We start from the raw sequence: 22,846 nt of genomic DNA on the forward strand, positions 1-22,846 counted from the left end.
TAGGATACCCTGAATTCCGCCCACACAGCCCCAAGCCCAAACTCCAACTGCTTCCCTCCTGCCACTCCCTTCCTTTGTCCCCTTCCCAGGCAAAGGTGTTGACCTTTCCCCTCCCTTACCTAGCTCAGGTTACAGCCCTGGCATCGTCCATCCCCTAAAGTCCTCCCCTGCTCTCCCCCTCCCCACACAGACAGTCCCTACTGCATCACACCTGTAACAGGCACCCTCACAAGCCCCCCCCCCCCCCCGGCAGGACAGGAAGTATTCTCCCTGTTTTCAAGAGAGGGAAACTGAGGCACAGAGCGGGGAGGGGAATCACTCAGGGCCTCACAGCGAGCCAGCAGCAGAGCTGGGAATAGGACCCAGGAGTCCTGGCTCCCAGACTGCACTGCTCCCACCAACAGGGACTCCCATGATGCTCTGAGGGAGCCTACAGAAAGTGGGAGCACGGGGCACCCAAACTCCAGCTCCCATGGGCAACTGCGGTAGCTTCGCCACATGGAATTTGTTGGTTTTCAGCCAGAAGTGTTCAGTTTTAGGCCAAAAATTACGGTTTTCCACGTGACCGGCCCTTCCCCCCTTCTCCAGTGGGTGCTGGGATGGGGCTCCGTGCACCCCAGAGATAAGGAGGCCGCAGTCCCTGCCCCGAGGGGCTCACACTCTAAATAAACCAGACAGCAAATGGGGCCGGCCGTGCCCATCCGAGCTCCCCAGTTCGCGTCCCGTGGCCAACATGCAGAGCACGGGGCAGGCGACCCCCCGGCAGTGGGTCCCAGGGAGGCGGGAGGTTCAGGAGACGTGGGGCTGTTCACCAGGCACAGCTCCGAGGCCCTATGCAAGGAGTAACAGGGAGATAACACTGAGGAGGGGCAGGGGGGCTGGAGCCCCTGGGTCAGTCCGTCTTCAAAGTCTGGAGTCTCCTCCGGCTCCAACCGGCTACGTTAGAGCTGCAGGAGGAAGACACGGGAGAGTCAGGGTCTGCCCCGAGCCGCGTCCGTATGGGTCAGAGAGGGGCTGGGGGGGTGGGTTTCCCCTAGGGCCATTCCCCAGAGAGACCACCCCAAGCTCTCCCCCTCCCAGAGACACCCCCCAGTGCTCCCGCTGCCTGGAACCCCTCTCTGCAGAGGGGAGACAGACCCAGCCGCAGACCTGGCCCTGCACTCGGCACCCCAGCCTTGAGCTCAGGGCTGGCTTGTCGGAGGGGCCAGGCCTGGGGGTCTCCTCTGGGACAGAGCCCCCCCCACATACCGGTGATGGAGCTGTCCGATCCATGCTCGCTGGCTGTGGGGGGAGAAGGGAAGGGGGTCAGTGTCTGGTGGGGCTTGATACGCTCCCCTGGGCTCAGCTCCCCACCTCCCCGCCCCACGGGGAACAAACGGGAGCTGGTCAGATTGCGACACAGAGGCAAAGGAACGGCCCAGCCCAGGTAGGGAAGGTGACCGGCCCCACAAGGATCCCCAGAGCAGATCTGGGAGCAAACACCCCCTGTGAGCTAAGCCCTGCCAGCGACGGAGAATCGCCCGGCCAGCTGTTCCAGGGGTTAATTCCCCCCCACCCTGGCAGCCACTGATGCCTGATTTCAGGAAGGTGCGTGGGAGCTAACCTCCCGCCAGGGGCCCCGGGGACTGGGCGTGGGGTTCGGGTTTCAGACAGACCCACAAGACAGCGACTGTCCCGGCAGGCCCAGCGCCCTCGGGGTGTTCATGGTGCCCGGACCCTGCTCCCCAGCTCCCCCACACTGCACAGCTCGGCGCCAAGGCCAGGCCGGTCTCGGTGGGGGGACACGGACAGCGCCCAGCCCAGCATGGGGCCGTCTCACTTACCCGGCGCCGGCGAGTACAGATCCGCCTTGGGCCCTGCGGGGAGAAGGCAGATTTCAGAGACCGCTGGAGCCGGGTCTGGTCGCTCTCCGGGGCCCGGCCCAGCATGGACACCGGGGCTTAGGGTCCCCGATAAACCCAGCCCGCGGGGAGGGGACCAGACACCCCAGGGTGAGCAGTCGGTTCCCTCCCTGAGTCCCCATCAGTGTCCCTGCCAGCCCCCCTCGGGGAGCCCAGGGCACCAGCACTGGGGGGGCAGGGCGTGGGGCAGCCCGGGAACCCCCGCCCCGGCTCCGTACCTGACTGCCTCCTCCTCCAGGCCAGGCCGACCAGCACGGCGACCGCCCCCAGGGCCAGGATCACGCCCGCCACCTCCGGGACCAGCAGCGACTCGGACGGCAGCTCTGAGACGGGGACAGGACAAGGGCTGAAGGAAACCGGACGAGACCCCCCCCGCCACTGCCCTGCTCCCCCGGCAGTGCTCCATAGCCCCCCCCCGAGATCCTCCCCCATCACAGGAGTCAGTCACCCCCTCCCCTGTCAGTGCCCCATAGCCCCCTGAGCTCCTCCCCCGTCACAGGAGTCAGTCACCCCCTCCACTGTCAGTGCCCCATAGCCCCCCTGAGCTCCTCCCCCATCACAGGGGTCAGTCACCCCCTCCCCTGTCAGTGCCCCATAGCCCCCCTGAGCTCCTCCCCCATCACAGGGGTCAGTCACCCCCTCCCCTGTCAGTGCCCCATAGTCCCCCCCGAGATCCTCCCCCATCACAGGAGTCAGTCACCCCCTCCCCTGTCAGTGCCCCATAGCCCCCCTGAGCTCCTCCCCCATCACAGGGGTCAGTCACCCCCTCCCCTGTCAGTGCCCCATAGTCCCCCCCGAGATCCTCCCCCATCACAGGAGTCAGTCACCTCCTCCCCTGTCAGTGCCCCATAGCCCCCCTGAGCTCCTCCCCCATCACAGGGGTCAGTCACCCCCTCCCTGTCAGTGCCCCATAGCCCCCCTGAGCTCCTCCCCCATCACAGGGGTCAGTCACATCCTCCCCTGTCAGTGCCCCATAGCCCCCCTGAGCTCCTCCCCCATCACAGGGGTCAGTCACCCCCTCCCCTATCAGTGCCCCATAGTCCCCCCCGAGATCCTCCCCCATCACAGGAGTCGGTCACATCCTCCCCTGTCAGTGCCCCATAGCCCCCCTGAGCTCCTCCCCCATCACAGGAGTCAGTCACCCCCTCCCCTGTCAGTGCCCCATAGACCCCTCTGAGCTCCTCCCCCATCACAGGGGTCAGTCACCCCCTCCCCCATTAGTGCCCCATAGACCCCCCAGCCCCCATTACAGGAGTCAGTCACTCGGTTCCCCCATCAGTGCCCCATAGCCCCCCTCCCCCATCACAGGGTCAGTCCCCATCGCCTATGCAGGGGCTCAGCCCCCCCACAATCCCCCTCCCCCCGGCCTCACCCCACACGGCGACGAGCGGCTGGGCCAGGCTCTCGTGCTCCACATGGCAGCGGTACAGGCCTCTCTCCCGGGGGTCGAGCTCCACCGTGGCCCAGGCGTGGTAGGTCCCGTCCCCGTTGGGCAGGACCCCCCCTCGCCACGTCTCCTGCTCTCTGCTCTCCCCCTTTCGCAGCCAGCTCAGGGCGATGTCCCGGGGGTAGAAGCCGTGGGCCCGGCAGCAGAGGGTGGTGGGGCCGCCAGGGGCGTCTCTGCCGGTGACCCGCACGGCCGGGCGCTCTGGGGAGACGAGGGGGCAAAGGGGGAGCCGCAGGGTCACGGCCAGTGAGCAGCACCCGGGTCCCCCCGGCCGCTACCAGCACTCGCCCCAACATCCCTCCCTGGGCCCGGATGGGGACACAGACCTGGAGTGAGGGGCCAGGAGATCCATGGGGCAGGGGTGTCCCCAAATGGGAAGTCGGGGAGCATCAGGGACGTCCCTGCCCCCCAGCCCCATGGGAGGTCCTCCCCCTCCCCCCCAGCGCCCCCTGCCCTTCCTCTGCCTCACCAGAACCCCCTGCCCTCCTCCCTCCCCCCCCAGCTCCCCCTGCCCTCATCCCACCCCTAGTGCTCTCTGCCCTCCCTTCTCCCACCCCCCAGCGCCGCCTGCCCCCCAGAACCCCCTGCCCTCACCCCGCCTGGCCAGCACCCCCTGCCCTCACCCCACCTCCAGCTCCCCCTGTCCTCACCTGCCCTGGCCAGCACCCCTACCCTCACCCCACCCCCCAGGGCCCTCTGCCCTCACCCCGCCTGGCCAGCGCCCCTGCCCTCACCCTGCCCCCCAGGACCCCCTGCCCTCACCCCGCCTGGCCAGCACCCCCTGCCCTCACCCCACCTCCAGCTCCCCCTGTCCTCACCTGCCCTGGCCAGCACCCCTACCCTCACCCCACCCCCCAGGGCCCTCTGCCCTCACCCCGCCTGGCCAGCGCCCCTGCCCTCACCCTGCCCCCCAGGACCCCCTGCCCTCACCCCGCCTGGCCAGCACCCCCTGCCCTCACCCCACCTCCAGATCCCCCTGTCCTCACCTGCCCTGGCCAGCACCCCTACCCGCACCTCACCCCCCAGGGGCCCCTGCCCTCACCCCGTCTGGTCAGCGCCCCCTACCCTCACCTCACCCCTCAGGGCCCCCTGCCCTCACCCCGCCTGGCCAGCGCCCCCTACCCTCACCTCACCCCTCAGGGCCCCCTGCCCTCACCCCACCTGGCCAGCGCCCCTGCCCTCACCCTGCCCCCCAGGACCCCCTGCCCTCACCTTGCCTGGCCAGCGCCCCCCGCCCGAGCTGCAGGTAGCGGCGCAGGGCCTCGACACACTCCCGCTCCAGGAAGTGGCGATAGTACTGCAGGGCGACCGGGTCCCCGTTCCACCGGCGCTGGGTGGCCTCGGCCTCCCGGGCGGGAGCCTCCCAGCGGTGCCGGGCGGCGTCGTAGATCAGGAAGTCGCCCCCGTCGTAGCCAAAGCGCCGGAAGCCCCCGGTGCTGCCGTCCGCCCAGATCTCGCAGCCGTAGGCGTACTGGAAGATGTGGAAGCCTGCGCGGGGCAGAACCGGGAGTGGCGTTGGGACGGGGACCCCACAGAGCCAGGACCACTGCTGGGTCTGTGACCCCTCCCTGGACCCCACCCCAGACCCTGCTTAGCAGGGATCCTGCAGGGCCCTGCCCTGTGCCCCCCTCAGTGCCAGCCCTCATCTGCCCCCCGCGGGGTCCTGGCTGGGCAGGACTGCATGGACCTTGGTTCTGATCCGGCCATTCCTGGGAACAGAGAGAGGGGTAGGGAGCCCCGGCCCGCTGGGGGCGCTGCACAGACACAGTGAGACAGTCCCTGCCCCAAACAGGTCACGTGGCAAAGAGACAAGAAACCAGAGGGGAAACTGAGGCACAGAGAAGTGAACTGACTTGGCCAAGGTCACCCAGCAGGTCAAGGGAAAAGAGCCAGGGCTAGAACCCAGGAGTCCTGGTTCCCACTCCTCAGCCCCCACTCCCTCTCTAACCCACCAGCCCCCACTCCCCTCCCAGAGCTGGGGACAGAACCCAGGAGTCCTGGCTCCCAGAGCAGTGCTCCAGGTCCCCTCTCTCCCCCCCATGTCCCCAGTGCCCCAGCCCCTCTGCCCCAGCCCCTCTGGCCGCGTGCGGGCGCAGACTCACCCCTGCTCTGGTTGTAGAGGTGCATGTGGCTCCGCACCTTGCCCCGGAAGCAGGCCTGACGCACCTTGTGGACGCGGTTCTCCCGCTCCCAGACCTCAGGCTCGGTCTCCTGCATCCAGGGTGCCCGGGCCTGCATCTGCTGGGTCTCGCTGTCGTACTCCACGAAGCGCTGCCCGTCCACGTAGCCAGCCACGGTGAACTCGGGCACCCCTGGGCCGGACTCCGAGACGGCCGTCAGGAAGTATTGCAGGGAGTGCCACCCTGCGGGGGAGGGGGAGCGGCGGTGTTAGTGGGATCTGCCTGCACCCCCGCCCGCAAACGCCGGGAAAGCAGCCCCCACTCCCACAGCTCCACAGAAATCCCCCCCAAAAAATCCCCAATATAATTGTAAGGGGGATTGACGGACAGCTCACTCATCTCCTCAAGCACAGAGCAAATGGGGAATCACCAGCAGCTGGAAGCACTACAGGGCACCTGACACACAGTAGAGCATGAACAATTGTGCTGAGAATGGGACAGAGGGTGTGTGTCCACGGACACTGCACACATACACACACAGCCAGCGGACAGACACACACATGGAGTTCCCTTCCCCAGCACCACAGGGCAGCCCTGCCACCACACAGCCCATGAACCCCGATTCCCTAGCCCAGGCACAGGGCTGCAGGGAGAGTGGACAGAGCCAGACGTGGGGTGAAAACAGTGGGGAAGGAGGCTGCTGCCACATCCGGCCCCAGACCAATGACATCACCCTCAGGGGTGGGTCTGGCCCCAACTCCCCAGTGAGCTCCTGGCACCCCACAACACACCCACTATCCACTGGCACCCCAGACTGCTGCCGGACTCTCCCCCACCTGGGCAGTACGTCCCAGCCCTCCCCCGATACCACGGGAAATATACCACTGCACACACACCCCACCCCACCCGGGGCCTGTGACAGAGAAATGTCTCCCACAGCCAGGAAGAGAACCCAGGAGTCCTGGCCCTCAGTCCCTCCCTGCTCTAGCCCACCAGCCCCCACTCTCCTCCTAGAGCCGGGGAGAGAACCCAGGAGTCCTGGCTCCCAGCCCCTCCCTGCTCTAACCCACCAGCCCCCACTCCCCTCCCAGAGCCAGGGAGAGAACCCAGGAGTCCTGGCTCTCAGCCCCCCCTGCTCTAACCCACCAGCCCCCACTCCCCTCCTAGAGCTGGGGAGAGAACCCAGGAGTCCTGGCCCTCAGTCCCTCCCTGCTCTAGCCCACCAGCCCCCACTCTCCTCCTAGAGCCGGGGAGAGAACCCAGGCGTCCTGGCTCTCAGCCCCCCCTGCTCTAACCCACCAGCCCCCGCTCCCTGCTCATAGCCGAAGAGAGAACCCAGGAGTCCTGGCTCCCAGCCCCCCCTGCTCTAACCCACCAGCCCCCGCTCCCTGCTCATAGCCGAAGAGAGAACCCAGGAGTCCTGGCTCCCAGCCCCCCACCTCCCGCTCCTGGGGGAGGGGTTAAGGCCCGTTTGCCCCTTCTCACGTGACTCAGCGCCCCCCAGCAGGAGGATGGGGAGAAGGAGGAGGCTGCCTGGGCCCCCCATGCCGTGTGGGTCGCGATCCCGCTGTGCTGTGGGGCGCGCTGCTGCCGGCCCTGGGAGCCGCCCCCCCCCCGCGGGGATTGGGCACCACGGGCGTGTCCTGCCCATTGCGACAGACCCCCGGGGCCGGGGCAGGGAGGAAGTGAGATTCCGGAGCCTGGGCCGCCCCTCCCGCAATTCAGTTAGAGTCACAGACATGGGGGGGGGGTCCTGAATCCTTTGTGCTTAGTCACAGGACACACCAGGGTCCCCCCCGCCCCCCAGTGAGCCGCCCCCATCTGCTCACATTACCCACGTGCCCCTCAGCCTGCCCCCTGCGCTGCCCGGGGGTGTCTTCCAAAGAGTTAAAGTGATTTAGGAGCCTTAGTCCAGGAGAGAACCCAGGAGTCCTGGCTTAATTCCCCCCCACACACCTTTAATCTTCACCCTGCCCATGTCGTCCTTCCCCACAGACCCCCCCCCATCGCTCCAGGCCCTGCCTCCTGGCCTCTCTCAGGGGGGGTTACCCTGCTGCCCATCACCCTGGCATCCCGGCACCTTCCACACAAACTCAACAGCGAATAACAAAGCTCCTGGTGGATGGCAGGGAGACTCTGCTTCGTTACACCCCCCAGCCGGCCCTGCTGCGGCTCTGCCTGATCTCCTGAGCCCTTCCTCCCTGACCCGGTGCCCACCCCCTTCCCCACAGACCCCCATGCCCACCCCGGTCTGCCCCATGGGCAGTAGAAGGCAGCTGGATCGAACCCAGCGACCAGGGTGAGCTCCCCAGGAGGTCGGGGTGTGTCTGTCCCCCCGTGGCCGGCACTGTGTGCGGTGGCCAATGCCCATTGCGGGCGGCTGGCTGTGGTGACGGGCTCCCTGCCCAGCCCAGGCGACCGGCGCAGCGGCTGTGTTTAACTCTCCCCGGTCGCCGCAGGGCCACAAGTTCCCCGTGCCAGGGGCCGGGGGGGACAGGATGGCGAAGTCGCAGTGCAGCCCGCAGGGTGTCGCTTCCTCTTCCCCTGCCAGTCCCTCAGCAGCGAGTTCGAGGCAGTCACATGGGGACCGGAGCGTGGGGGAATGGCAGAGCTGCTGCTATCCGGCCTCTGGCGCCCGCCAGGCCCAGCGCGGGTCACATCCAGCCGGCAGGGAGCTGGGGCTGAACTGCCAGTGGTGCCAGTCCCCGCGGTAGCTGCATCCTGCCCCAGGCCAGCTGGATCCGTGGGGATCTTGCCTCAACCTGCCCCACGCTGAGCTGAGACAGGTACCGACATGCTGCTAACGCATCACTAGGCCAGGATCCCCTGGGTGCAGCCTCCTCCACCGAGGGCCACGCCGTGCTGATGCCAGCGACGTTAACCCGTCTGAGCGTCTCTCCCCAGAGCTGTCAGCTCCCTGGGGCAGGGACTGGCTGTGCAGCGCCTGGCGCCGGAGGGTCTCCGCCTGGGCTGGGCACCCCCAACACTACTGCAATACAGGCAATGAACACACTGCCCCAGATCCGGCTCTGAGGGCCGTCTGAGGAGGGACGGGAGGGCTGGGGTGTCTCTGCCCTGCACAGACCCAGAGCCGCTGGGACTGAGAGTGCCGTGGTCTGCGCGGTGTTAGCCGGGTCTGTCTGTACGTGGCTCTGGAGCGAGCAGCTCAGATTCAAACAGGATCCAGATTCACTCAGATGTGACGGGGCCATTGGGCTTTACTGCCTCCCGGCTGCAACGGCACCAACAGGGGACACCCCAGGCCTCGGCCTGTGAATCCTCCTGCATTGACTGGAGTTTTCAGTTCTCAGCAACAGGGCGGTTCGGCTTGCTGGGGCAGCAGAGCCTGGCGCCGGGAGGGGAGACGGGCTCAGACAGACACAGCAAACACCCAGACAGGTGAGGGGCACACCAGAGACAGGGCCTTTGTTCCAGGGGTTCAGTGACACGAGCTAGTCCAGTGGGTCTCACGCTTTCCAGACTGTCCCCCTTTCCGAAGGCGGATTGTCTTGCGTCCCCCAGGTTTCTCCTCACTTAAAAGTACTTAAAAATCAGACATGAAACGTGTCACAGTCACACTATTACTGAAACATTTCCGAGCGGTAGGCGTGTCAGTCTGTATCCACAAAAAGGACAGGAGTCCTTATGGCACCTTAGTCCTTATGGCACCTAACACATTTATCTGGGCAGAAGCTTTCGTGGGCAGAAGCTCCTGAGGTCCCTTCCAACCTTGATATTCTATGATTCTGCGTTACAGCCCACTTCATCGGCTGCATGGAGTGAACAATACAGTAGTACATTTTTACCGTATAATTATAAGAGACAGAAGATATCAATATATATTGTATAAGATACAATAATTGGAATATAAACACTGCACTTACATGTCAGTGCCCTGTACATTACACAGAGCCACAGAAACAGTCACGGTACGAAACTGTACTTTGCACCGATTTCACTGGTGTTTTTTGTGTAGCCTGCTGCACAACTAGGGAAATATCCAGCGGAGTTGATGGACCCCCTGGCAGGTCTCTGTGACCCCCCAGGGGTGCGCGTCCCCTGGTTGAGAAATCTAAGGGTCTCTGCCCCACACAGCAGCTTTCACTGTAAGTCTGACAGATCCCAGGTACTTAACCTGTTGTACTTAAAGTGCTGCACAGGATCTTTTCAGGGGGTTAAGGCAAAGCCCCACATTTCTTGGTAATACATGTATCAATCTGCACTGCATCATCTGCGTATGAGATATATCACACACACACACACACACACACACACACACACACACACACACACACCCTTCTTGTTGTTGTTACCAACTAGTTGCTCCCCTTAACTGCACTGGCCAGGTAAGTTAGACGGGGGAGGGGTGGAGCCGGGGTCCTCTGCAAGACACCTCCCCTCATAGCAGCTTCCCTCTCAAGCAAATCTGCACCAGATTCAAAATCTGGGTGTGTCCATTGGTCATCTGTGGTGCCTCCTTCTGGGTGTTGTCCCAATGCTGCACAGAGGGTGTTTCCAAGGGAAGGTGCTGGCTTCTAACCCCCGAGGCCGTCAGTGTGTCTGAGCTTCTCTAGTGAGCCCACTTGGCCCGTTTTATTGTCCTTGGGGCTGGCTCCCAGCCCCTCTCCAAGGGGTGCAGCTGTCTGGAGGTGCTGCCTTCCACACCTGGCTCATCCACACCTTGTTCATTCAACAGGGCAATTGATTAAAGGGGGCGGGGGGGATCTTATTCTACTCCTAACGAAAAGATATTTTTCTCCCGCGAGGCAGCCGAGCGTCACACCTGGGGCCTGGGCACCGAGGCAGAGGGAAAGAGTGAGGGATTCAGTCCAGGTCACATGGACAGTCAGCGGCCAAGGGGGGGGGGAGACCCCAGGAATGACTCCAGCCGCTGGGGGGTCCCCGTCGTCGAGCGGGGCAGGAACACCCATGGGGAGGAGCTGCTGAGCTTCTGGATGGCGACTGGTCTCTCCCACACTTGTGGCCTCCGACCCTGCAAGAACGAGATACAGGGAGTCAGGGGGAGCCCAGAGCCTCCCCTTTTCTGGTGGCTCCATACCCTCTCTTTTCTGGCAGTCCCCCCAGGTGCACCCCCTTTTTCTATGGTGCCTCTGCAGGAGCCGTGTCTGTTCGTACGGTTCAGAGCTGACACCGGAGAGGGACCCGCTGCAGCTGGACAGGGGCTCCTTCCACCCTCAGGTCGTTCTCCAGATCCCCCCGCAGCAGGGCCAGATGGGGTGAGACGCTCCATACCCAGCAGGGTCACTCCCAGCTCTGTCTGGGCAGGCTGGTCTGCTAGAGGAGCAGGGCCTGGGGGGCTCCCCCCACCCTCAGGCCATTCTCAAGATCCCCCCGCAGCAGGGCCAGATGGGGTGAGATGCTCCATACCCAGCAGGGTCACTCCCAGCTCTGTCTGGGCAGGCTGGTCTGCTAGAGGAGCAGGGCCTGGGGGGCTCTCCCCACCCTCAGGCCGTTCTCCAGACCCCCCCCACAGCAGGGCCAGATGGGGTGAGACGCTCCATACCCAGCAGGGTCACTCCCAGCTCTGTCTGGGCAGGCTGGTCTGCTAGAGGAGCAGGGCCTGGGGGGCTCCCCCCACCCTCAGGCCGTTCTCCAGACCCTCCCGCAGCAGGGCCAGATGGGGTGAGACGCTCCATACCCAGCAGGATCAGTCCCAGCTCTGTCTGGGCAGGCTGGTCTGCTAGAGGAGCAGGGCCTGGGGGGCTCTCCCCACCCTCAGGCCGTTCTCCAGATCCCCCCGCAGCAGGGCCAGATGGGGGTGAAATGCTCCATACCCAGCAGGGTCACTCCCAGCTCTGTCTGGGCAGGCTGGTCTGCTAGAGGAGCAGGGCCTGGGGGGCTCCCCCCACCCTCAGGCCGTTCTCAAGATCCCCCCGCAGCAGGGCCAGATGGGGTGAGACGCTCCATACCCAGCACGGTCACTCCCAGCTCTGTCTGGGCAGGCTGGTCTGCTAGAGGAACAGGGCCTGGGGGGCTCCCCCCACCCTCAGGCTGTTCTCCAGACCCTCCCGCAGCAGGGCCAGATGGGGTGAGATGCTCCATACCCAGCAGGGTCACTCCCAGCTCTGTCTGGGCAGGCTGGTCTGCTAGAGGAGCAGGGCCTGGGGGGCTCCCCCCACCCTCAGGCCATTCTCAAGATCCCCCCGCAGCAGGGCCAGATGGGGTGAGACGCTCCATACCCAGCAGGGTCACTCCCAGCTCTGTCTGGGCAGGCTGGTCTGCTAGAGGAGCAGGGCCTGGGGGGCTCTCCCCACCCTCAGGCCATTCTCCAGACCCTCCCGCAGCAGGGCCAGATGGGGTGAGACGCTCCATACCCAGCAGGGTCACTCCCAGCTCTGTCTGGGCAGGCTGGTCTGCTAGAGGAGCAGGGCCTGGGGGGCTCTCCCCACCCTCAGGCCGTTCTCCAGATCCCCCCGCAGCAGGGCCAAATGGGGGTGAAATGCTCCATACCCAGCAGGATCAGTCCCAGCTCTGTCTGGGCAGGGTGGGGGGAAGAGGAGGGAGTTCCCAGGCTGGTTCATTGCTCCCCACCGTGGGGAGCAGGTGCTCAGACTCCCCCACTCTGCCCCCAGGCTGGTCTGCTAGAGGGGCAGGGCCTGGGGGGCTCTGGGCCTATGGCTGGGGGGAGTCGCCCACCCAGAAAGCAGCCAGGCCCTGGGCTGAAGTCACCACTTACCTAGTGAGCCGGTGTCACACCCAGAGTCGCTGCCTGTGGGAGGGAGAAGGGGGTTAGCGCTGGGCAGAGGGCTGGTTCCTGGCTGATCCCCCCACCCCACACCAATGGGATCAGACTGGGGTGAGCAGAACGTCTCCGAGGCCCAGAAGTGGCCCAGCCCAGGCAGGGACCATGGGAAGGGATCAGAAAGGAACGAGTCCCCGAGTCCCCACAGCCTGGAATGACCCCCCTCCCCCTTGCAGAGGGAACCCACCCCCGGCTGGGTGACTGCAGGGCACCCTGGGGCAGGGCCTGGGGAAGGCATCTCCCCATAGAGGTCTCTGTGACCACAGCTGATCCCCAGGGGGGTTGGACCCCCCAACACTTACCACTGCTGGACCCTTTGCTGGATTCTTTGTCACTGGCTGTGGGGGAGAAGGGGACAGGGTCAATGTCTCCGAGCCCAGGGGGTCAGTGTGCTCCCGGGGTCATGGCCCCCCTCGGAGGGGTTCCAGCCACACCCATCCCGTTACACCCACCCCTCCCCGGGGGAGCTGCCCTGGGAGCCCAGACCATCACTGCCGGCTCGGCCTGGGGGGCCCGGGCCCCGACCCCGAGGCTGGGTGAGGAAGGGCCCATGTGGCAGGGCCCCTGCGGTGGGATCTCAGGGACCGTCCCTCCCAGCTCTGCCGAGGGGAGCCTGGCCCCAGAGAGGGGAAAGGAGGGGCCCCTGGTTACCTGCCCTGCTCACAGATGACCCTCCTGGGGAGTGCAGGGTGAATCGCCAAGTCCCATTCACAGCCCCCCCCCCCGAGATCCCACCCCCACCTGGTCTCCCTGCTGGGGCCTCTGACCAGGAACTGAAGGGTTAGTGGGTCACCCCTCCTGCTCCATCATTAACCCAGAGAGGAGCTGGAGTCCTGATTGCCCTCTGTGGGGGGACAAGCGGGGTTAGTGTCTCCTGAACCGGTGCTGGCGAGGCAGACGTCTCCCTAGGAATCGATTCCACCCTCACCTCCCCCACCCCCCCGGCCCAGGGCTCACCACCCCCCAGCCTGCCCCAGACAGGGAACAGCATCACCCAGAGCTGCCCCGGGGCAGAGCCAGCCAAGACCCCCCGCCTGGTACGGCTCAGCCCGGAGACCAGGGGGCCTGCACCCCACAGAGTCGGGGGCACGTCGCGCGACGCAGGGAATTGCGAGTGACTGGCTGAGCAGGGGCCGAGGGGGCGTTAGTCCCCGGACCTTGAGAGCCCGGTCCCGGGGGGGGTTCTGGGCTGGGCTGTGCCCCATCCCCACACCTGCCAGCAGCACCAACGGGCTCACGCTCACCCTGAGCTGGAGTGTATCCGGCTCCGGTTTTCCCTGCAGAGACAAGGCAGATTGCAGTGAGTGCGGCCGCTCCCGGGGCAGGAACCAGCTCCGATCCGTGTTCCCAGCCCAGCACAGACCCCGGGGCTCAGGGCGCGACTCAGTGTCCCAGGGGAAGCCGGGTGTAAGGAAGGGAACAGAGAGATCCAGCACCATCCGCCTTGTCTCTGGCTCTGGCCCAGCAGCAGCCCCCAGCGGGGTCTCTGCCCAGCCCCCCGCAGGGCAGTCACACAGCCTCAAAACAGGGGTCTGGATTGCTCCCACCCCCGGGGCCCCATCACAGGCCCCACACTGAGAGGTGGCTCCCCAAGGCCTGGCACCACCAGCCCCCCATTACCTGAGCACCGCCTCCTCCAGAGAACAAACTCAACTGTGCCTCCAGCAAGCAGGGCAGTGACAGCAACGGCCCCAATCAGCGCAGGGAGCAGGGCCGAGCAGGACGGGGGCTCTGCAAGGGAGCAGGGAGTGAGACCCCCCCCAAACACCACGTCTGTCCCCTCCCCCATTCGCACCCCCCGTGGCTGTCTCTCTACCCTGCCCCGTACTCCGTACCCCCACAGTGAGTCTGTTCTGGGGACGTCCGTTACTCTTCAAACCGCAGCAGCCAGGGGAAGCGGGTGCCCTTCCCTGCTCCTTCCTGAGCGTCTCTTCTCCCCGGGCCCAGGCCTCGCGTTCCCTTTTCAATCCTTCGTTAACAGGACTGTAAACTCCCGCTAACTCACAGGGGCCTGGCACCAGGCTCGCCGTGTTCCCAAACCCGTTCCACCTCCAGCCAACGTTTCAGTGCCAGGGACCCCTGGCCCGGGCTGGGATCAGGCTCCACAGTCACACCCCGGCCCAGGCTGGGATCCAGGCTGGCTCCACAGTCACACCCCGGCCAGGCTGGGATCCAGGTTGGCTCCGCGGTTACACCCCAGCCAGGCTGGGATCCAGGCTGGCTCCGCGGTCACACCCTGGCCCAGGCTGAGATCCAGGCTGGCTCCGCGGTCACACCCCGGCCAGGCTGGGATCCAGGCTGGCTCCACAGTCACACCCCGGCCAGGCTGGGATCCAGGCTGGCTCCGCGGTTAAACCCCGGCCAGGCTGGGATCCAGGCTGGCTCCATGGTCACACCCCGGCCAGGCTGGGATCCAGGCTCGCTCCGCGGTTACACCCCGGCCAGGCTGGGATCCAGGTTGGCTCCGCGGTCACACCCCGGCCCAGGCTGGGATCCAGGCTGGCTCCGCGGTCACACCCCGGCCCAGGCTGAGATCCAGGCTGGCTCCGCGGTTACACCCCGGCCCAGGCTGGGATCCAGGCTGGCTCCTCAGTCACACCCCGGCCAGGCTGGGATCCAGGCTGGCTCCGCGGTTACAACCCGGCCAGGCTGGGATCCAGGCTGGCTCCACAGTCACACCCCGGCCAGGCTGGGATCCAGGTTGGCTCCGCGGTTACACCCCAGCCAGGCTGGGATCCAGGCTGGCTCCGCGGTCACACCCTGGCCAGGGCTGGGATCCAGGCTGGCTCCATGGTTACACCCCGGCCCAGGCTGGTATCCAGGCTGGCTCCACAGTCACACCCCGGCCAGGCTGGGATCCAGGCTGGCTCCGCGGTTACAACCCGGCCAGGCTGGTATCCAGGCTGGCTCCACGGTCACACCCCGGCCAGGCTGGGATCCAGGCTGGCTCCGCGGTCACACCCCGGCCAGGCTGGGATCCAGGCTGGCTCCGCGGTCACACCCCGGCCAGGCTGGGATCCAGGCTGGCTCCGCGGTTACACCCCAGCCAGGCTGGGATCCAGGCTGGCTCCGCGGTCACACCCCGGCCAGGCTGGTATCCAGGCTGGCTCCATGGTTACACCCCGGCCCAGGCTGGTATCCAGGCTGGCTCCACAGTCACACCCCGGCCAGGCTGGGATCCAGGCTGGCTCCGCGGTTACAACCCGGCCAGGCTGGGATCCAGGCTGGCTCCACAGTCACACCCCGGCCAGGCTGGGATCCAGGCTGGCTCCGCGGTTACAACCCGGCCAGGCTGGGATCCAGGCTGGCTCCACAGTCACACCCCGGCCAGGCTGGGATCCAGGTTGGCTCCGCGGTTACACCCCAGCCAGGCTGGGATCCAGGCTGGCTCCGCGGTCACACCCTGGCCAGGGCTGGGATCCAGGCTGGCTCCATGGTTACACCCCGGCCCAGGCTGGTATCCAGGCTGGCTCCACAGTCACACCCCGGCCAGGCTGGGATCCAGGCTGGCTCCGCGGTTACAACCCGGCCAGGCTGGTATCCAGGCTGGCTCCACAGTCACACCCCGGCCAGGCTGGGATCCAGGCTGGCTCCGCGGTTACAACCCGGCCAGGCTGGGATCCAGGCTGGCTCCACGGTCACACCCTGGCCCAGGCTGAGATCCAGGCTGGCTCCGCGGTCACACCCCGGCCAGGCTGGGATCCAGGCTGGCTCCACGGTCACACCCCGGCCAGGCTGGGATCCAGGCTGGCTCCACAGTCACACCCCGGCCAGGCTGGGATCCAGGCTGGCTCCGCGGTTAAACCCCGGCCAGGCTGGGATCCAGGCTGGCTCCATGGTCACACCCCGGCCAGGCTGGGATCCAGGCTCGCTCCGCGGTTACACCCCGGCCAGGCTGGGATCCAGATTGGCTCCGCGGTCACACCCCGGCCCAGGCTGGGATCCAGGCTGGCTCCGCGGTCACACCCCGGCCCAGGCTGAGATCCAGGCTGGCTCCGCGGTTACACCCCGGCCCAGGCTGGGATCCAGGCTGGCTCCACAGTCACACCCCGGCCAGGCTGGGATCCAGGCTGGCTCCGCGGTTACAACCCGGCCAGGCTGGGATCCAGGCTGGCTCCACGGTCACACCCCGGCCAGGCTGGGATCCAGGTTGGCTCCGCGGTTACACCCCGGCCCAGGCTGGGATCCAGGCTGGCTCCGCGGTCACACCCCGGCCCAGGCTGAGATCCAGGCTGGCTCCACAGTCACACCCCGGCCAGGCTGGGATCCAGGCTGGCTCCGCAGTTACAACCCGGCCAGGCTGGGATCCAGGCTGGCTCCACGGTCACACCCCGGCCAGGCTGGGATCCAGGTTGGCTCCGCGGTTACACCCCGGCCAGGCTGGGATCCAGGCTGGCTCCGCAGTTACAACCCGGCCAGGCTGGGATCCAGGCTGGCTCCACGGTCACACCCCGGCCCAGGCTGGGATCCAGGCTGGCTCCACGGTCACACCCCGGCCCGGGCTGGGATCCAGGCTGGCTCCGCGGTCACACCCTGGCCCAGGCTGAGATCCAGGCTGGCTCCGCGGTTACACCCCGGCCCAGGCTGGGATCCAGGCTGGCTCCACAGTCACACCCCGGCCAGGCTGGGATCCAGGCTGGCTCCGCGGTTACAACCCGGCCAGGCTGGGATCCAGGCTGGCTCCATGGTCACACCCCAGCCCAGGCTGGTATCCAGGCTGGCTCCGCGGTCACACCCCGGCCCAGGCTGAGATCCAGGCTGGCTCCGCGGTCACACCCCAGCCCAGGCTGGGATCCAGGCTCGCTCCGCGGTTAAACCCCGGCCAGGCTGGGATCCAGGCTGGCTCCACGGTCACACCCCGCCCCGGGCTGGGATCCAGGCTGGCTCCGCGGTCACACCCCGCTTCATTTATCAGCTCCCTCTGGCTTCCCGGGGTGCCCCCTCCCTCTGGGTCCTGTCTTAGCCTCCTCCCCCACTAGCCACAGGCCCTGCCTGTCCTGCGGCTTCGCTCATTTTCTCCACCTGGGGAGGTGAGCGAAGTGTGTTACCGGTGGGGCTGTAGGGCCAGTCGCCCTGTGACACCCCCCCATTTCATCCAGCGTCCACACCCCCCGGCCTCACCCCACACGGCGACGAGCGGCTGGGCCAGGCTCTCACGCTCCACATGGCAGCGGTACAGGCCTCTCTCCCGGGGGTCGAGCTCCACCGTGGCCCAGGCGTGGTAGGTCCCGTCCCCGTTGGGCAGGACCCCCCCTCGCCACGTCTCCTGCTCTCTGCTCTCCCCCTTTCGCAGCCAGCTCAGGGCGATGTCACGGGGGTAGAAGCCGTGGGCCCGGCAGCAGAGGGTGGTGGGGCCGCCAGGGGCGTCTCTGCCAGTGACCCGCATGGCCGGGCGCTCTGGGGAGACGAGGGGGCAGAGGGAGAGCCGCAGGGTTAGTGCCAGTGGGAAAGCAGGAGAGGTCAGAGCCTGGGAAACACCCCACAGGGACCTGCCCCGCACAGGAGCCCAGGGGAGAGGGGACCTGCCTGGGGAGGGGTCTCTGCACCCTGCCGGCATGGCACAGAAGGGGACCCCCTAAAAGACTCAGCTGACCTCTGGGGGTCTTGCCCTGTAACCCAGCCCTGGGTCAATATAATTAGTATCTCAGACAGGCCAGGGAGTGGGTGAGTCTCTGCAGGGGGGGGGGTCCCCCCACCCGGGTGGGCTCCCTGCCCCCCTCACCTCTCCTCTGCAGCGTCTCCTTCCCGTAGCCCAGGTATTTCTGCAGCCACTCGACACATTTCCGCTCCAGATAGTCCCGCTGCTGCTGGCTCAGACGCCGGTCGGCATCCATCTTCCCCTTGGTGATCTCGGCCTCCTTGCTGGGCGCCACCCAGGTGGGGGTGCGGGTGTCGTAGGAGAGGAAATCCCGCCCGTCGTAGCCGTACTGCCGGAAGCCCCCCGTGCTGCCGTCCGCCCGCAGCTGGCAGCCGTACATGTACTGGAAGGTGTGCAGGCCTGGAGGGACGCACGGAGCCGGGTGAGGCCGCAGATCCGGCCACGGCGCCTGACATGGCTCGTTACATCTGACTCGGGGCCACGGCCCCTCGGTCCCTTAGCCCCTCACTGCCCCTCAGCCCCTCACAGCCCCCACAGCCCCTCGTGGCCCCACAGCCCCTCACTGCCCCCACGACCCAGCCACCGCAGACAACCCCAGGGCGAGTCGCTTGTGCTGCTATTGAACTCAGTTCCGAGCGAGGGTCGGGGACACGGCTCGGCTGGGGGCTGGGGTTAAGGTTGGGCATATGGCTCAGCCAGGGCGAGGATCGGGGTTATGGCTTCGCCCGGGGTCGGATCACCATTAGCCCTGGGGCCGGGGGCCGGTCACAGCTCAGCCAGGAGTCAGACAAGGGTCACTGTTAGCCCAGGGTCGGGCCCGGATCACCGCTCCGCTCAGCGCTGGGGCTGGGGTTACCCTGATGCCAGGGCTGGGGTGATGGCTGGTTCCTCCTTTGCCCAGGGTGACGGGCACCGGCCAGCGCAGGGCGCGGGCTGGGGAGATTTACGGCCAGCACTGGGGCTGGGACTGGGGTTACGGTCACTGCTCAGCCGAGAGCTACGGTCCCTGCTGGGCCCGGGGACGGGGTCCCAGCTGGGGATGGGGACAAAGGATGGGGTCACTTCCAGGCCTGGTGACAGGGTCACCACGGGGATGGGGGTCCGGGCTAGGCCCGGGGATGGGGTCACTGCCAGGTCTGGGGACAGGGTCACCACAGGGATGAGGGTCTGTGCTAGGCCCAGGGTCACTGCCGGGGATGGGGACAAGGGACGGGGTCACCACCAGACCTGGGGACAGGGGATGGAGTCACTGCTTAGGCCCAGGGATATGGGACTAGGTCACCACCGGGCCTGGGGTCACCGTGGGGACCAGGGATGGAGACAGAACAGAGTCTCTCCTAGGTCCCAGGCTCTGGGGTCCCTCCTAGACCCAGAGTCTGGGGTCACCGCCAGGCCCCACACCCCGGCCCCTCACTCCGCTCTGGTTGTAGTGCTCCATGGCGATACGGACGTTGCCGTTGAAGGCCTCCTGCCAGCCCTTGGCGATCCAGGTCTGCCGGTCCCAGTACTCGGGCCCCTCGGCCTGGATCCAGGGGGCGCGGGGCTGGGCCCCCTTCCCCTCACTGTCGAAATGGAAGAAGAGCTGGTCGTCCAGGTACCCGACCACGGTGAACTGGGGCAGCCCCGGGCCGGGCTCCGACACCGCCGTGTAGAAATAGCGCAGCGAGTGCGGGCCTGGGTCTGCGGGGAGAGAGAGAGAGAGAGAGAGACCCTCCCGTCAGCCAGCAGCCCCCTTCCCCGTCCAGCCCCCAGGGCAAGCTGGGACCCCACCCCACACTGCAGTGGGGAGAGACCCTCCCGTCATCCAGCAGCCCCCTTCCCCGTCCAGCCCCCAGGGCAAGCTGGGACCCCACCCCACACTGCAGTGGGGAGAGACCCTCCCGTCAGCCAGCAGTCCCCTTCCCCGTCCAGCCCCCAGGGCGAGCCGGGACCCCACCCCACACTGCAGTGGGGAGAGACCCTCCTCATCAGCCAGCAGCCCCCTTCCCTGTCCAGCCCCACAGCCAGCAGCCCCTTTCGCCAGGCCCAGCCCCCGGGGAGAGCCGGGACCCCACCCCACACTGCAGAAGGGAGAGACCCTCCCGTCAGCCAGCAGCCCCCTTCCCCGTCCAGCCCCCAGGGCGAGCCTGGACCCCACCTCACACTGCAGTGGGGAGAGACCCTCCCGTCAGCCAGCAGCCCCCTTCCCCGTCCAGCCCCCAGGGCAAGCCGGGACCCCACCCCACACTGCAGAGGGGAGAGACCCTCCTGTCAGCCAGCAGCCCCCTTCCCTGTCCAGCCCCACAGCCAGCAGCCCCTTTCGCCCAGCCCAGCCCCCGGGGAGAGCCGGGACCCCACCCCACACTGCAGAGGGGAGAGACCCTCCTCATCAGCCAGCAGCCCCCTTCCCCGTCCAGCCCCCAGTGCAAGCTGGGACCTCACCCCACACTGCAGAGGGGAGAGACCCTCCTCATCAGCCAGCAGCCCTGTCATGGTATAATCCCCACTCTGAACCTTAGCGTCCAAAAGATGGGGTACCAGCATGAATTCCTCTAAGCTCAATTACCAGCTTAGAACCTGTAGCGCTGCCACCAACCAGGAATTCCAGTGCCTGGTACACTCTGGTCCCCCAAAAACCTTGCCCGGGGACCCCCAAGACCCAGTCCCTCTGGATCTTAACACAAGGAAAGTAAACCCTTTCCCCCACCATTGCCTCTCCCAGGCTTCCCCTCCCTGGGTTACCCTGGAAGATCACTGTGATTCAAACCCCTTGAATCCTGAAATAGAGAGGAAAATGCACCTTCCCCCCTCCTTCTCTCTCCCCCCCCCCCAGATTCTCCCTGAGAGAGAAAGTAATCCTAACACAGAGAGAATTTAGCCTCTCTCTCCCCCTTCCCTCCTTTCTCCCCACCAATTCCCTGGTGGATCCTGACCCCGTCCCCTGGGGTCTCAGCAGAATAAAAAAACAATCAGGTTCTTAAACAAGAAAAGCTTTTAATTAAAGAAAGAAAAAACAGTAAAAATTATCTCTGTAAATTTACGATGGAATATGTTACAGGGTCTTTCAGCTATAGACACTGGGAACACCCTCCCAGCCTAAGTATACAAGTACAAATTAAAATCCTTCCAGCCAAATACACATTTGCAAATAAAGAAAACAACCATAAGCCTAACTCACTTTATCTACCTAGTACTCACTAGTCTGAACTTATAAGAGCCTGTATCGGGGAGATTGGAGAGAAACCTGGTTGCACGTCTGGTCCCTCTCAGAACCCAGAGTGAACAACAACCAAACACTAACAGCACAACACAAAACTTCCCTCCCTCCCTCAAGATTTGAAAGTCTCCTGTCCCCTGATTGCTCCTCTGGTCAGGTGACAGCCAGGCTCACTGAACTTGTTAACCCTTTACAGGCAAAAGAGATATGAAGTACTTCTGTGCTATTAACTTTTCTTATCTGTTTATGACAAGCCCCCTTCCCCGTCCAGCCCCCAGGGCGAGCTGGGACCCCACCCCACACTGCAGTGGGAAGAGATCCTCCCGTCAGCCAGCAGACCCCTTCCCCGTCCAGCCCCACAGCCAGCAGCCCCCTTCCCTGTCCAGCCCCACAGCCAGCAGCCCCTTTCACCCAGCTCAGCCCCCGGGGAGAGCTGGGACCCCACTCCACACTGCAAGGGGGTAGATGGGGCCTCACTCTTTGCTGGGCCAGGGGTCCATGCAGTGTCCAACGTGATGGGGGGCCCAATCTCAATTGAGCAGGATCCGCGCAGCGCCTGACATGACCAGGCCCCTCATCCTGACTTCTGATCCCCATAAACTTTAATTAACAGCAGCAATTAGTGTCTGGCAGCCTCACCCACGTCGCGCTGGGCGCTCGCCAGATGGGGGATCGAAACCACGGGAGGCGGCTAGGCAGGGTGTTGGGAGAGCAGCCGTCACCGCAAAATCCAGTGTCCCACAAGGAGGGGCAAAGGGGGGGGATGGGAGGGGAAACTGAGGCATAGCCAGAGGTTGTGACATGCGTAATGGCGTGGGGAAGGAAGTGGGGCAGGGCTGACTCTGAATCGGGGGTTCCTACAAACACTGACTGAGCCCAGCTGGGACAGGAGCCCTGTTCCCTGTACCCCCTCCCATAACAATTGGCAGGGATCCCCACTCTCCGCAGCCATACCCCTCCCCAGGAAACCCCCTCTTTTCCCAGGACGCCCAGCTATGAGGGTTGGGGGGTGGGTGCCAGCGTCCAGCTAGCCACCCGAGCTGCGATTCTGGGCTCGCATTAGTTTTACAGCCCCCAGTATCAGCAGCTCACTCCTGATTCACAGCCAGGCGGCCGAGAGCAGAACTGGGCCCTGCGGGGGGCGGGGGAGGAGGCCTGCATTCGAGCCCCAAAACCCCTCACCCCAATACAAGCATTTCCTGCCCCCTGGTCCATCCCCCTCGACGCCTCCCAGCACAGAATCCTGCCCCTCCCTGCGAGCTGGGGGTAGCACCCCAATACTCACAGGCACAGCCCCCTGGGATGGCGAAGACCCCCAGCAGGAGGAGGCGGAGGGGGACAGGCACAGCCATGCTGAGCCCAGTCACTCTCCCCCCTACATCGGCCAGGACGCTCCCCACTGGGCTCCGGAGCAGAGCGACTCTCCGGGTACACCTTGCCCCTGGCCTCGTCCCTGGGACTTTGCCCCAGGAAGGGCTGGGGCAGCCGAGAAAGCCCCACAAGAGAGCAGCTGCCCCATCCCCTGGGACCAGGCAGAGCCCATCTGCCAGCCGGAGACAGAAAGTGAAAGTGTCACTGAGGATGGCACCTCCCCCCATGGGGCAAACACCTAGCTGGGCAGAGAGGTGTAATGGTTAGAGCTGGGGAGGGGCTAGGAGTCAAGACTCCTGGGTTCTCTCCCCGGCTCTGGGAGGGGAGTGGGGGTCTGGTGGTCAGAGCAGGGGGGGCTGGGAGCCAGGAGGGGAGGGGAGGGGAACAGCCTCTGGCCCCCAGCATCTGGGTCTGGCCTGGCCACAGCTGCCCGCAGGGGCTCTGTCTCA

The 22,846-nt window shown here is 65.7% G+C and overlaps 2 protein-coding genes across 5 annotated transcripts; both read right to left on the minus strand.

Moving 5' to 3' along the window:
• Positions 1–229: 229 nt before the first annotated feature.
• LOC115643383 (major histocompatibility complex class I-related gene protein-like) lies at positions 230–7,076 on the minus strand. 2 transcript variants are annotated; one of them, XM_030547372.1, is made up of 8 exons: positions 6,954–7,076; positions 5,451–5,711; positions 4,561–4,836; positions 3,274–3,549; positions 2,120–2,224; positions 1,824–1,856; positions 1,249–1,281; positions 230–831 (listed from the first exon to the last, which is right to left on the minus strand). In XM_030547372.1, the coding sequence occupies exons 1-8, from the start codon at positions 7,012–7,014 to the stop codon at positions 809–811; spliced, it is 1,068 nt and encodes a 355-aa protein (XP_030403232.1). In that variant the 5' UTR covers positions 7,015–7,076; the 3' UTR covers positions 230–808. The 2 variants fall into 2 exon arrangements, with proteins under 2 accessions (XP_030403232.1, XP_030403233.1); XM_030547373.1 differs by having other exon boundaries at positions 230–947.
• A 2,122-nt stretch (positions 7,077–9,198) lies between these two features.
• LOC115643382 (major histocompatibility complex class I-related gene protein-like) lies at positions 9,199–22,570 on the minus strand. 3 transcript variants are annotated; one of them, XM_030547369.1, is made up of 10 exons: positions 22,312–22,570; positions 19,232–19,510; positions 17,954–18,229; positions 17,353–17,628; positions 13,852–13,962; positions 13,476–13,508; positions 12,534–12,569; positions 12,166–12,198; positions 10,221–10,461; positions 9,199–9,633 (listed from the first exon to the last, which is right to left on the minus strand). In XM_030547369.1, exons 1-10 carry the CDS (start codon positions 22,376–22,378, stop codon positions 9,570–9,572), a joined length of 1,416 nt encoding a protein of 471 aa, XP_030403229.1. In that variant the 5' UTR covers positions 22,379–22,570; the 3' UTR covers positions 9,199–9,569. The 3 variants fall into 3 exon arrangements, with proteins under 3 accessions (XP_030403229.1, XP_030403230.1, XP_030403231.1); XM_030547370.1 differs by lacking the exon at positions 9,199–9,633 and having other exon boundaries at positions 9,766–10,461; positions 17,389–17,628; XM_030547371.1 differs by lacking the exons at positions 9,199–9,633; positions 17,353–17,628 and having other exon boundaries at positions 9,766–10,461.
• Between the last annotated feature and the right edge of the window lie 276 nt (positions 22,571–22,846).

Source organism: Gopherus evgoodei, unplaced genomic scaffold, assembly GCF_007399415.2.
Source record: "Gopherus evgoodei ecotype Sinaloan lineage unplaced genomic scaffold, rGopEvg1_v1.p scaffold_58_arrow_ctg1, whole genome shotgun sequence".
In the NCBI taxonomy this organism is placed as follows: domain Eukaryota; kingdom Metazoa; phylum Chordata; order Testudines; family Testudinidae; genus Gopherus; species Gopherus evgoodei.